Raw genomic sequence first — 12,701 nt, 5'->3', positions numbered from 1 at the left:
TAACTTGTTGTAGAATCATGGGCTTACCATAGTGCATTTATGTCATAAACCCGTTCAGCATGGTCACTCCATGAAATGAGAAAAACTCCAAAAGACTGGCTGGTATAGCCATCAAGTAGCCCACCACGTGAATTTGGAGGTTTTTGGGTAAGTGCCGCTCACCCTATGATTGAATTAGCCTGATTTCTTGGTGTCCAACATTTATTGTGAAGCAACCCTGCTTGCCAGATATCATTTAGATGACAGTGGACCTGGCATGCTGGCAAATAGAGTTGTACACGAGTCGAGCTTGGCAACCCCAACTTGAACTCGGCTCAGCTCGGTCTTCCAGCTTGATTGGCCAACTCTGCTTGGTTCGGTCAATATCCCGGGCCAGTTCAAGTCTGTGCGACATTTTCTCAACCATAGAGTACACCTTCAATTTCTCATAGTATGCAAAACAACAACAGCAGTTTACAGGTATTTCATCAAGCACTTGGTAGGTAGAATCAAAATGAAGATATGAGGGTGTAATACCTGTAAACAATACTTCGTTGAGTCATTTCATCAAACACCTGGTGAGCAACGTCAGTATCAAAATAACCGAGTCACCGAATTGATTTGATCCGAGTCAATTCAAGCTCGGACAAGCTAGAACTCGGCTCCAAATTTTTTCGAGTTTCAAAAATCAGCTTGACTCGGCTCGAACTCAGTTTCGAACCAAGTTGAATCTAGTTGAGCGAGTTAACAGAGCTAACTTGGTTCGTGTTCAGCTCTACCGGCAAAGCGAACAACTTAGACAACGGTGTTTTTGTCACTAGGTGTAGAATCATCTTAACGTCTCTGGCAGAAGGGGGGTGGTTGCAATAATAAAAATAGGATGTTAGATGTTTACAAGTATCATATACCAGAGGGGAGGCGTTTACAATTACCCCCAACTTTTATTGTAGGCTTGGACTTGTCTAGGCCAGCCCAAAAAGATTGAACAATTTCAGCACCCACGGCTCAACAAAAAGGCTAAACATCCCAAATTTTTATTGCAGGATTCGACTTATGCTACGACCCCCCTAGAATTTTCAACGATCTAACCACCCGTAGCTCAATGGAATGGCCACCCGAAAGAATCTCAAAATGAATGTTGAAAGTAAAGTGTAGGAGTTATACAAGTGAGAAAGAGGGTGTAGTAGAAGATAGAAATACAATGGGAAATGTTTGCAGAACACAATAGACCAATAGACCACTGTATCATTTCTCGTATTCGTGTGTGACGGGGTGCAAGGATTTATGAAAAGGAGAGAAGCTGCAGTGTTCCCAGTTGCAGTTTCAAATAGAGAGATTCTCGTACATTTGTTTTTATTGATTTTGAAGATTCGTGGAGGTTGGTCGCCCTCTTCATATCATTCCTGAATTTTCTTCTTTCTTTTCCTATTCTGGGATTATTATTATTTTTAATTGTTCTTAAGTTATGAATGCTAGTGCTTGTTACTCAGTAGGACATGAATGTGGAAATTATATGCATCCGTACATGTGTGCGAGATGTATGGTTGGGCGGTCCCTGTCAGGTTAGCTTACGAATAACAATTTCAGCCCATAATTATTATTATTTTTTTAAAGGCCTAAAATACCCTTACTCGGTCAAATCAGATAATAGGACATGAATGGAAACCTAAATGATATTCCCTGCTTTTCCAAACAAAAATAAAATAAAATAAAATTTCCACAAAATGGTTGCAAAAAAATTGAAATTGCGACATTGCTAAGACAGTGATCATCACCATCATCATCATCATACAAAATTTGCCCGGGAAGACGGACGGCCTAGATATCACAATGCCCCCAATCCACTGCAATCGTGAAACCTCACACACCGATCCTCTCTAGATTTTCCGATACGGTTTTCATCCTCGGCCGCAACTCCGGATCCGTCTCGGTGCATGCAAGTGCAACATGGAATACCGCAAGCACCTCTTTCTTGGCATGGACCTCTTGAAGCAGCATTGGGTCCACCATATCCGATAGTGGATTCTCCTCCTCGAAACCTTTCCTGACCCACCTCACCAGCTCCGAAACATCCGACAATGAGGTCGATGACGACGTCATTGTCGGAGACGAGATCTCTGGAGATTTCCCAGTCAATAGTTCAAGCACAACCACCCCGAATGAGTATACGTCCCACTTCTGAGTGGCCCGGTTGCCTGGTAAGCGGGCCTCAGGGGCCCTGTAATTGTGAGTCCGCTCGGTTAGCGTGGGCTTAGTGTAGGGAAGGGCGGAGCCAATGAAACCACCGGACGAGCTAGTGTCATTGCCGGCAATGCTTATAAGGGTGTTGAGACCAAAGTCAGAGATGTAAGGATTGAAGTCGTTATCGAGGAGGATGTTTGATGGCTTGATGTCACCATGGACGAATTTTCGTGGGCTGCAATCGTGGAGGTAAGCAAGCCCATGGGCTGTTCCCTTAGCGATTCTGAGCCGAGTCGACCAGGTGAGACTCGGTGACGGTTGACCAGATCGCCCTGCAGGATATTACAGACAGAGATTTGACATATCAATCAAATGCATAAAAAATCAGACCACTGGTCCTCGGAGAACCTCCCCATCATACATTCATTGAACATTTAAAATCAAGCTCAAAAGGCAGCAAACGCTTCTCATTGAACAGTTAAATATTTTGCACTGTGGTACTCACAAGATGAGTGGTTCTGATGACGAATGGTGGGCCCCATGTATCGGTGTCGTGGCCCGCATTCAGATCAAACAGTCCTAATAAATTGTATTTAATTTTTAGAAATTAGATTTGTTAAATTACTGAAACGTGCGCGCATATCCTTGTGGGGGCTCATAAAATTAGGGGTAACAATGGGTTGAATTCGGGTCAAGTCAGCCCATCTGATAAATGGGCTAAGAATTCTAGCACAACCCAACCTGACCCTAGCTAGTTAAGAATGAAATATGGGGCTAAAGGAATGGCTAGGGGTGCCCATCTAGGGGTACATGCAAACATACATACGTCAGATGGATGCATAGGGGTACAGCTTGGCTGGTTTGGGCCGGGTTGAGATTCAATCCAAGCCGAACTCGACCTCAACAGATCCCAAACCTACAATGCCACCCAACTCAATTTCCAACATGAGGTGCCTAACCCTAATTCTTCCATACTCACCCAACTCAACCCAACCCGACCCAAATACATGCAATTATTCCCAACCCAACCGAAATTCAATTAAGTTGTTGTTTTTCAACACTGAAAAACCCAACCCAACCTGAACCCAAGTTGCAGCCTTATGTATGCATTCATACTTATGGTCTATTAATTCGTTTCAGATTTTGGGCCAGGTCAAGTAAGTTTAACTGCTATAGCTTATTGATAAGCTCTCTGGGTAATGGGGGGTTGCGTAGGGTTCAACTTTCAAGCCTGACGGATTTACTTAAGGCATTTTTTGCTTACCTAAGTCCAACCTACTACCAATTTAGTCTGGCCCAAAACTCACCTCAGAAGCAGGCCAGGCCACTTGGTCCACGGGCTGACCCAACCTATGGCCACTCCATAAAACTAACCACAGGCAGGTTGGGTCGGGTTGAGGGTGAACCCGAGCCCAACCAGACCTCAAGAGGACCTGGCCCAACCTAAATGCATGTGATTATTCCCTACCCTACCTATACAAAAGAAAGAGGTTGGCTTTTGTCAACCCAAACCGAAGTACCTCGACAACCCGACTAAAACTTGAATTGGGTCAGTCAGGTTCGGGTTCGAACCCAAGTTGAAACCTTGGAAAGAAATAGAGGCACGCAGCAAAAAATGCCGAATGAGTGCAGTCAGTCAGGGAAGGGTGTCATGGTCCTTTCGAGATGTCATAAATGCGTACTGTCTAGTTCGGGAAAACGTCCAAACGAATATTCTCCCACCTCAAATAAATAGCCAAAACACCAACGGTGCATACATCCTGTCACTTGCGACAGGGAAACAATGGTGGAACCCCCCGTCGGCGGAATCGGATTGCGTACTGAGTTACTCAGTACGCTCTTATCGTACTGAGTAAACTCAGTTGGGCCCACCGCGAATGCGTGTGGTTTATCCACGCCGTCCATTCGTTTTTCCAGATCATTTTATGGGTTCAACCCAAAATTGATACATATACAAAGCTCAAGTGGACCATACCACTGGAAAAAGTGGAAGTATTGATTTCAACCGTTGAAGACTTTCTAAGACCCGCAATGATGTTTATTTGTCATCCATCCTGTTCATAAGATAAGAAAGACATGGATGAAGGGGAAACACAAATATCAGCTTGATCTAAAACTTCTGTTGTCCCCAAGAAATTGTCAACGGTAGATGTTCAACTCACACTGTTTCCGGTGGTGTGGTCCATTTGAGGTTTGTATATATTCCAATTTTTGGTTAAAGCCCTAAAATTATGTGTTAAAAGAGATGGACGGAGTGGATATAATTTATGAATGACACTGGGGCCACGGAGTTTACTCAGTACGCTTACCGTAATGAGTTACTCAGTACACAATCCGCTTCCCCCATCGGCACTTTCCTACTGTGCCTGCATCGCTCATCTGCAGCCGTCCGTGATGAATGTATTATATCCACACTGTCCATCGGTTTTCTCAGCTCATGGAGGGCATGAACTCAAAAATAAGGCAGATTCAAAGCTCAAATGGGACCACATCACAGAGAATAGAAGGGATTGAATGCTCACCATTAGAAACTTCCCGCGACCACGGAAGGTTTGGATCAAGCTTATAATGGGTTTTCCGAATCATGCAGGGCCGAGTGACCTTATCAACAAGTTGGATGGCAAATAAACATCTGGTGATTCCTGTGTTGTGATCCCCTTGAGCATTGGATCGACCTGCTATTTGGTTTCATGCCGGAAAATGAGCTGTCAAAACTGATGGGCGGCATGGATGTAACACATACACCACAGTGGGCCCCTCAGAACTCAGTGATGCAGGCAATCCGCATTCATTAGGAAGTCCCATGTAGTGGTGGCTCGGAAACGGATTGGCTAGTGACCCTGCCACTAGCCAATGGCTAGTGGTCGGTGATATGTGGGACCCACCATGATGTATTTGTTTCATCCAAGCCATCTGTCCATTTTCCTCAGATCCGTATGGTACAAACTCAAAAGTGAGGTAGATCCAAATCTCAACTGGACCACACAGTGTTGATTGAACGCCCACCATTAAAAACTTCTGGCGGGCCATAAAAGTTTTGGATCTATGTTTCTTTTTTCCCTTCATCGACCTAATCAACAGCTTGGATGTAAAATAAACATTACAGTGGGCCTTAGGAGGTTTTTTATGGTGGACATTCACTCACTACTGTTTTCCGTAGTGTGGTCCACCTGAGTTTTTTATATATATCTCATTTTTGGGATCGAGCCCTAAAATGATATGTAAAAATGGATGGACGGCATGGATAAAACACATACATCAGAGCACCGACCATAGCCACCTGGCTGGTGGCAGCATCAGCAGCCAAACCGCGTCCTGGTGGCTCGCAGGTCGCAACACAGCATCTGGTGGTTGGGCCCATTGATTTGGAAAGCCCATTCAGGTTACCCCGAGCAAAACTGAGTTTCTGCTTGTTGAGTAAAAGGCAGGATTGCTCAGCAACCAGTCTGATTGCCCGAATTTCTGGGCCATGGGCCATCCACATGATGACCCACAGCTAATCAACGTTCCTGAACAAATGCCCCGTGTAATAGGGAAGGATGCTCTGGAATGCACCTGGATCCCTCACTCCTAGAAATGAAACTTTTTTCTGAAAAGATGTCTTTGTGAGTTCATCAATGAAAGTGAAAGCGGTACGTAAAAGTTTCACAAAGCCACTTTATTTTTCCTTTCAAAAATCAAAATTGAAATTTGTTTGCTTTTGAGTAGAGCTATCCAGGCCATCCAAATTATAGGGTCGTAATGGATTGGACCATATATCTCTAAAATAATACTGAACAAGCAATCCTGACCGTTCAATCGATGTCAATCAAATGCATGGTTAATATTAAAAAATGACTGGCCTGAATTCAAATGGAAATATCAGACGGTTAGTTTTTGGGTGGTGCTACATCTGCAGTTGGGTCAGCGACTTGGATGGTTAGGATCCTTTTACAACCATGTCATGTATACGGATGGACAGTAACAAACAAAGGAATCCACCCATTCTTGTTTAAAAATGAGAATGGGTTATAGCCAAGAAACTACACCCGTCTGATGAATCACTCTAGTTATCCTAAGCATCCAAAAAACTTACAATGAGGACCAAAACAAATCCCATTGATCTCAACCACGCATGGAATGGTTAAGATCATGGATCAGGTCCATATTTTTGTGTACTAGGCCCATCCAAGCAGTAGGGATGCACCAAATTGACAACAGATATGGTATATACACCGAATTTCAGTGTAAACCACAAGCCTGATCATGCCTCCTAAACACTCATCATTATAGATAAGCACGATCCATCATTCAGCCCGGCCACGTCTGATCGCGAGAGTCGGATCATGCTTCTCCTGAGGTGGCACAATATTGCATGTTGCATGCTGAAAAAAAAAAAAAAAAGGACCCGTCCAAATCCTCAAATGGGTCCTACTGTGACGTCTGTGTTGTATCCACTTGTCCATCTGTCATGTTGGAAGTGAGACGAAAACATTCAAGTGGGCCACCAGAAGAAACATTAGGGTTTTAACGGCCACCATTGAAACCTTCTGGGACCATGGAAGTTCTTTATCAGGCTGATATCTTTGGCCTTTCTATGTAATCACTATCACGTTTCAATCGCCAGTGTTTCCATCCTTATTGTTTCCTGTGCGGTCGCATACTTGAATTTTCGATTTGCCTCATTTTTGGACTTTTTTCTTGTCCAAAAACACATGCTGATGAAATTGATGGACGGAGTGGATGTCGCGTGGACACGGTAGTAGACCCCACCCCACAGTTTTTGCCAAAGGCTCTTGTAACCAAGTAAATTCTCTTCCTATTTTATCCATGCGAGTGTGGCCCACCTGATGAACGGACCAGCCTCATGGTGGGCTCCATAACTCAAACAGCCCGGAACCCAGGAAGATAGGACAGCATATCCACGTCGATGGATATGAGATCGTCCATATCAATGGGAATTCACACCAATCCGACGGTTCCGATTAGACCGTCCACGGAATTTCAGTGTAGAGCCATCATCTTCAGCATCTAACCTCAGAGAGAGAGAGAGAGAGAGAGAGAGAAGCATAAACTCACCTTTCAGAGCATTGCCCAAATTCCCATTGGAAATGAAATCGCAGATCAGCAGCTTCTCATCTGAGGCCCAGTAGTAAGCTCTCAACCGTACAATGTTCGGATGCTTGACCCGCCCGATCGCCTGAATCTCCGCCGCGAATTCCTTATACCTCTGCCCTCCGCCTTCCCCCAATCTCCTCACCGCCACCGGAATGCCATTCCCCAACACAACCTTGTAGACGATCCCCAACCCGCTCTTCCCGAGCACATACGCCGATGCCCGCAGTAATTCATCTAATTCGAACGTGAATCCCTTGTCGATCGCCACCAAATTCCCTTCCCCGCCGCCTTCACCACCCTTCTCTGATTCTTCCAATTCCGACGAATTCCCCGATAATCGTCTCCAGCAAGAACAGAGCCGATCACCGCCCCCCAATTTCCCTTTCCCGGTGCAGCTGCAGTTATCCGAATCTTTCCGCTTCCAGTACAGATAGACTACAATCATCCCGATCAGCGCCACTCCAGCAGCATCAGCTGCTGAAATCAGGACAATCAAGCCCGGTTTTAGGCCCCTTTTGGCCCGTGTGTCAGATCCCGTCGGCGGAAGCTGACTCTTCGGCGCGCTTTCTGGTAAATTCTTGCAGGCCTTCTGGAGGGGGAATCCGCAGAGCCCTGGATTGTCGACGAATGCAGTGGGCCCCTGATTCGCGAACGAGCCAGTCTGTGGGATCTCACCGCTGAGATTGTTGCCGCGGAGATCGAAGCTGACAGTCACTGGCAACTTCCCTAGCGACATCGGTATCTCACCGGAGAACCGGTTGTAGGACAGATTGAGTGTCCCAGATAACGATTTCAGCTCTCCAAGGTCAGACGGGATTCCTCCATTGAAACCGTTCGATGAAATGTCGAGCTGGACTAGATTCTCCATATTGGGCCAGATTCCGGTAGGGATCTCGCCAGTGAGCCGATTCCTCGCGAGTGAGAGCCGTTGAAGTTGGCGGCAGTTTCGGAGGGTATCCGGGAGCGGGCCAGAGAGTGAATTCCGGGATAAATCAAGATTCTGGAGGCGAGGGAGGTTGCAGATGGAGGACGGGAGAGAGCCGGAGAGGTTGTTGCTGTAGAGGAAGATGCTGTGGAGGGAGGTGGCGTTGAAGAGTTGGGCGGGGATGGTCCCACGGAAGAGATTGCCATGGAGATTGATGCGGCGAAGGAAAACGAGGGAACCGAGTTCGGAGGGGATGTAGCCGGAGACGTTCTGGCTGGGAATGCTGATGGCGACGACGCGGGGAGATGATGAGATGTTCATGCAGGAGATGCCGGACCAGCGGCACGGCGTGGTGTCGTTCTCGTTCCAGTCAGAGAATGGGGGTGACTGTGGGCCTGATGATGAGGTGGAATCAACGGCGGATTTGAGGGCGAGGAGAGAGAGGCCATCTGAGGTAAGAGAGAAGGTGGGGTTTGCGAGTATGATGATGAAGAGAATGAGAAGAAAGTGGCTGTTTTTCATTTTTTATTTTTATTTTTATTTTTTCCTTTGAAGGATTGGATTTTGGTAGAGTTTGGAGGAAGGGAAGATGTGGTTGGATGGTATTTATTGGAAGTGGGAGGAGGGGGGAGTGGGAAGGAGTGAGATTTGATTGTGGGTAGGGCCCATCATCTCCTCCCGCCAAAAAGACTTCGACGGGAAGGGAGTAGAAGGAAAGCAAAGATGTTTGCTGGACATGATGGGCGACGGTGGTCACTGGTGAGAGAGATGTTCGGAAGCCGTTGGTTTTCTTGAGGGATCGTTGTTTCTTCAAGCGCCTAAAGACTCGAGTTTCCTACGTGATGTTTGTGTGAAATCCACTCCATCCATCAGTTTCTCCAGATCATGTTAGCTTAAGATCCGAAAATTGAGGCAGATCCAATAGTCAAATGGGCCACAAGGAACAGAGGGAATTGAACGCCCACCATTGAAACATTCTTGAGACGGGCAGTAGTTTTGGATCATGTTGCTATTTGTGTTTTACCTTTGTTCCACGCTGGAATAAGTTTATGAACGGATTGGATGGCATATGAACATCATCAGGAAAGTTTTAACGGTGGTCACTTTCATTTCCACTGTTTCCTGTGTTGGAGCTCACTTGTCTTGAATCTGCTTCATTTTTCGCCTTTGATCCTAAAATGAGCTAGCGAAACTCATAGACGGATTAGATTTCACACAGAGATCGCGGAGGGCCACAAAGCTTTCGGTTACTGGAAACTCGCGTCCTAGCATAAACGCGTTACCCGTGCCAGCATGTTACGCGCGTGCGTGCCAGCAAGGACGTTCATCACATGCAAGGGAACGTGGAAGACTCTTACTAGTCATTGTTTTCCAACCATCTATTTCTTGTACGTGTGGGTCACGTGATAGTCCCGAATTCATTACACATGAGTAGGTCTATGGGGAGTTCTGTGCGGCAATTTCTACTCTCTGATTAAAAGGTTATCTATTCGTTAGTTTTCAACCGTTGAATTTTATTTAGTTTCTGCCAATGATAAGAAGATTAAAAACATCCGTCCTTTTGTGAAAATGGTCCCCAAGGTTTAGACAGTTTGGATTGGTGATAAATGTGTGCCAGATAGTATATTCAAAGGCAGGATGTCTACGAGTCGTTATACTCTCAAGATGCACCAAAATAATTCTTTGGTAATTCGAAAATCGAAAGAAGATGGGAATTGGAAAAAAAGTGGACTTTGGCTTTCTCGCTGGACATAACCTGATTTTTAGTCGTTTGGCTGTCCAGATAGCGACTGATAGCTGATGCCCGCTGCAGTTTCTGCCCCGAGGAGTTATAAGATACTCAGGCTGCGTATGGACGCAGGCACGCAGAGATTGTGTACGTAGCATATATCGAATTAAACAAAACCGATTAGACGGCGCAGCACACTGTTGCCAAGTCACACAATCCATGATCAGATTGGTTGAATAATCTTGTTGATGCGGAAATGTGATTAACCCTTGTTGGACATTCGAGTACTTACACACAGATAAGACAAAGGAGATCCTCAGGGAGCAGCAGGGGACCATCCCATACTAAAGTTAAACGGGTAAACTAGATATAGTAGAATGTAGAGTTTGTTGATGTAATTTATGTGTTAGGTTGTGTGTACCTTTCACTATTGGAGAGACTCGTATTTATAGTTGACAGGTTGTCTTTCTATTTAGTAGGTGCGTGTTATAGAGGAAATCGTATACCGAGCGTGTCGTAGTTATCTTTCGAGATATTCAGCTGAGATCTCGAACAGATCCATGCCGCAATTATCTTCTGAGTGTGTCGCAGTTACCTTACGAGATCTTCAGCTAAGATCTTGGATAGATCTCTTTCAATAAGATCTGAGTAGTTGGAGTCAAAGGAAATATATAATAGGAGGCCGAGGTCAAGCATCTGAAGTGGCCTACGTAGCCATTCCAAAGAGTAGTTTACTGACCTGGATTCTCCGATGACTCATGGTCGAGTTTTCTCTTAATATTAAGTGAATCACTGACCTTCAAACCTACCCTTGGACTTTGTATCCGAGCACTAAGAATGATCTCCTGTCCTTAGTAAAACACAAGCAAAATCGGGGATGACCATCCTCTTCTTCTTATCGTACAGTACAGGGCATCCCAGAGCATAGCAACCTAAAGTCTTACCCCGGGCGAGGTCATACCTCGAAAACCCTAACCAAGAGATGATTCGAGCAACAACTTGAAAATGGATGGGACCGTAGAAGGGCTCAACATCTGATGGAAGTGGAGATACTTCATCTTTTAGCCATTGAGGAGCTCGGAAAATAGGCAGTTTCCCTAATAATGAGTCACTGCTTTCTGGCCGTTAAGGAGCTCCTTAGTCATGACTGGCGATGACTATAAAAGTGTCCATATTTGTCAATATATGTGAGTGTTGAGTTAGTCTGCTAAGTGAGCCCCAAATTAAAGATTACAAGACCAAAGACTTAGTTAACCTGAAAAAAGTTCAAGTGTTCACATAGGTAAACAGAGCTCACTTCCGTAACCAAACCCCTAAGGTATATAACCCCTTTTATAAGAACATAATCTTACCCAAAAATGTATTTACAAAATCCTTGGTAAGCTTAGTTTAGATTATTTCTAGAGTTGGTAGAAAATTGAATTAAACAGGTAAATTTCATGCCATGTCGATTGCATCGAAGTGCAATCGAGGATGATTTCGATGGCATCGAACTCTGTTTGATAGCATCGAAATTCTAGCTTAATAGTTCAGCAACAAACTGAACATATGCTGGGTATTGTCAATTACATCAAAGGAAGTTTGATGGCATCGAAACTTATGTTTCGATGACATCAAACCTACTTCGATTGCATCAACCTTGGACTACTTCCATCCACCAATATTAAAATACTCTAGGTATTCTTCGATGTGATAGAACCTCTTTCGATGACATCGAAAGTACGTTATCGATGGCATCGAAGATCGTTCGATTACATCGATATGTGAATTAATTTGTGCAGAAAGCTTTCTAGGAAAATCTTATATCTTGATTGCATTGAAACCACTATCGATGGCATCGAAATAATTATCAATGACATCGAAACTTGGCTCATTTAGTCCAGCAACCAAGTGATATTTTCAAAGAAAAATCCCGATGGCATTGAGCCATCTCTCAATGACATTTAAGGGCCCTTCGATGGCATCAAAGGATGATCGATGACATCTGACAGAATATGTCTTGCACTTATTTGAAAATCATAGTGCAGAAAGTCAATACAATCGAAGAAAGTTTGATGACATCGAATGAAACTTCGATGGCATTGAAGACCTCTCAATAGCATCAACAATGACAGATTTCTACTCATTATTTTACCGTTGAGATTTGACTCTATATAAACACTTGGGTTGCTTCTTGGATAAATGAGTAAGTATTGAAGAGAACCTTGAGAGAGTTATTACCCTTCATCTCAGCCACTCTTTTCAATAACAGTTCATCATTCAATTTATTGCTCAAGCATTTATTGGTATATTCAATATCTTGGATTGAAGAATGAACTCTGGCTTTTATTGATCATCCAACATCACTTCTTAAATGCAAATCATTATGTTAGGATCTTTAAAGGCTTTGCCCATGGGAATCTTCCCTAGATCATAAATGCATATCATTAACTAGAGTAGATCAACCAAACCTTAACCCAATAACCTCGGTACCTCGATTAGAGCATCTATAAGCAGTTGCGGTTCAAGGGAGCTGAAGACTCTTCATCACTATGAAGATCTTCAACAACATATGTTGAAACGAGGCTCACTCACTTATTTATAAGTATATATAGTCCATTGAGTCTGAAGTCTTTTCCTTGTGTAGGATTGGGATTCAGAGTTTGAGTTGACAAACTCGCTAAGACCTTTTGTAGGCCTCCGACGGAAGAATACGTGTTTTTGTTCTTGTATAGGACTTAAATGTTAGGTTCTTGTGTTAGACCTAGGCCTGTATATTTTAAATTGTTTTGTCCTTGTATAGGACATAAC

General features: G+C 44.3%; 1 protein-coding gene across 1 annotated transcript; it reads right to left on the bottom strand.

Annotated features, from left to right (window-relative positions):
* Positions 1–1,636: 1,636 nt before the first annotated feature.
* On the bottom strand, positions 1,637–9,102 carry LOC131240001 (receptor protein kinase-like protein ZAR1). Its single transcript, XM_058237988.1, has 2 exons — positions 7,219–9,102; positions 1,637–2,492 (listed from the first exon to the last, which is right to left on the bottom strand). Exons 1-2 carry the CDS (start codon positions 8,702–8,704, stop codon positions 1,840–1,842), a joined length of 2,139 nt encoding a protein of 712 aa, XP_058093971.1. The 5' UTR covers positions 8,705–9,102; the 3' UTR covers positions 1,637–1,839.
* Between the last annotated feature and the right edge of the window lie 3,599 nt (positions 9,103–12,701).

This window comes from Magnolia sinica, chromosome 3 (genome assembly GCF_029962835.1).
Source record: "Magnolia sinica isolate HGM2019 chromosome 3, MsV1, whole genome shotgun sequence".
Classification (NCBI taxonomy): Eukaryota; Viridiplantae; Streptophyta; class Magnoliopsida; order Magnoliales; family Magnoliaceae; genus Magnolia; species Magnolia sinica.
This window is presented reverse-complemented; position numbering and strand designations above follow the sequence as displayed.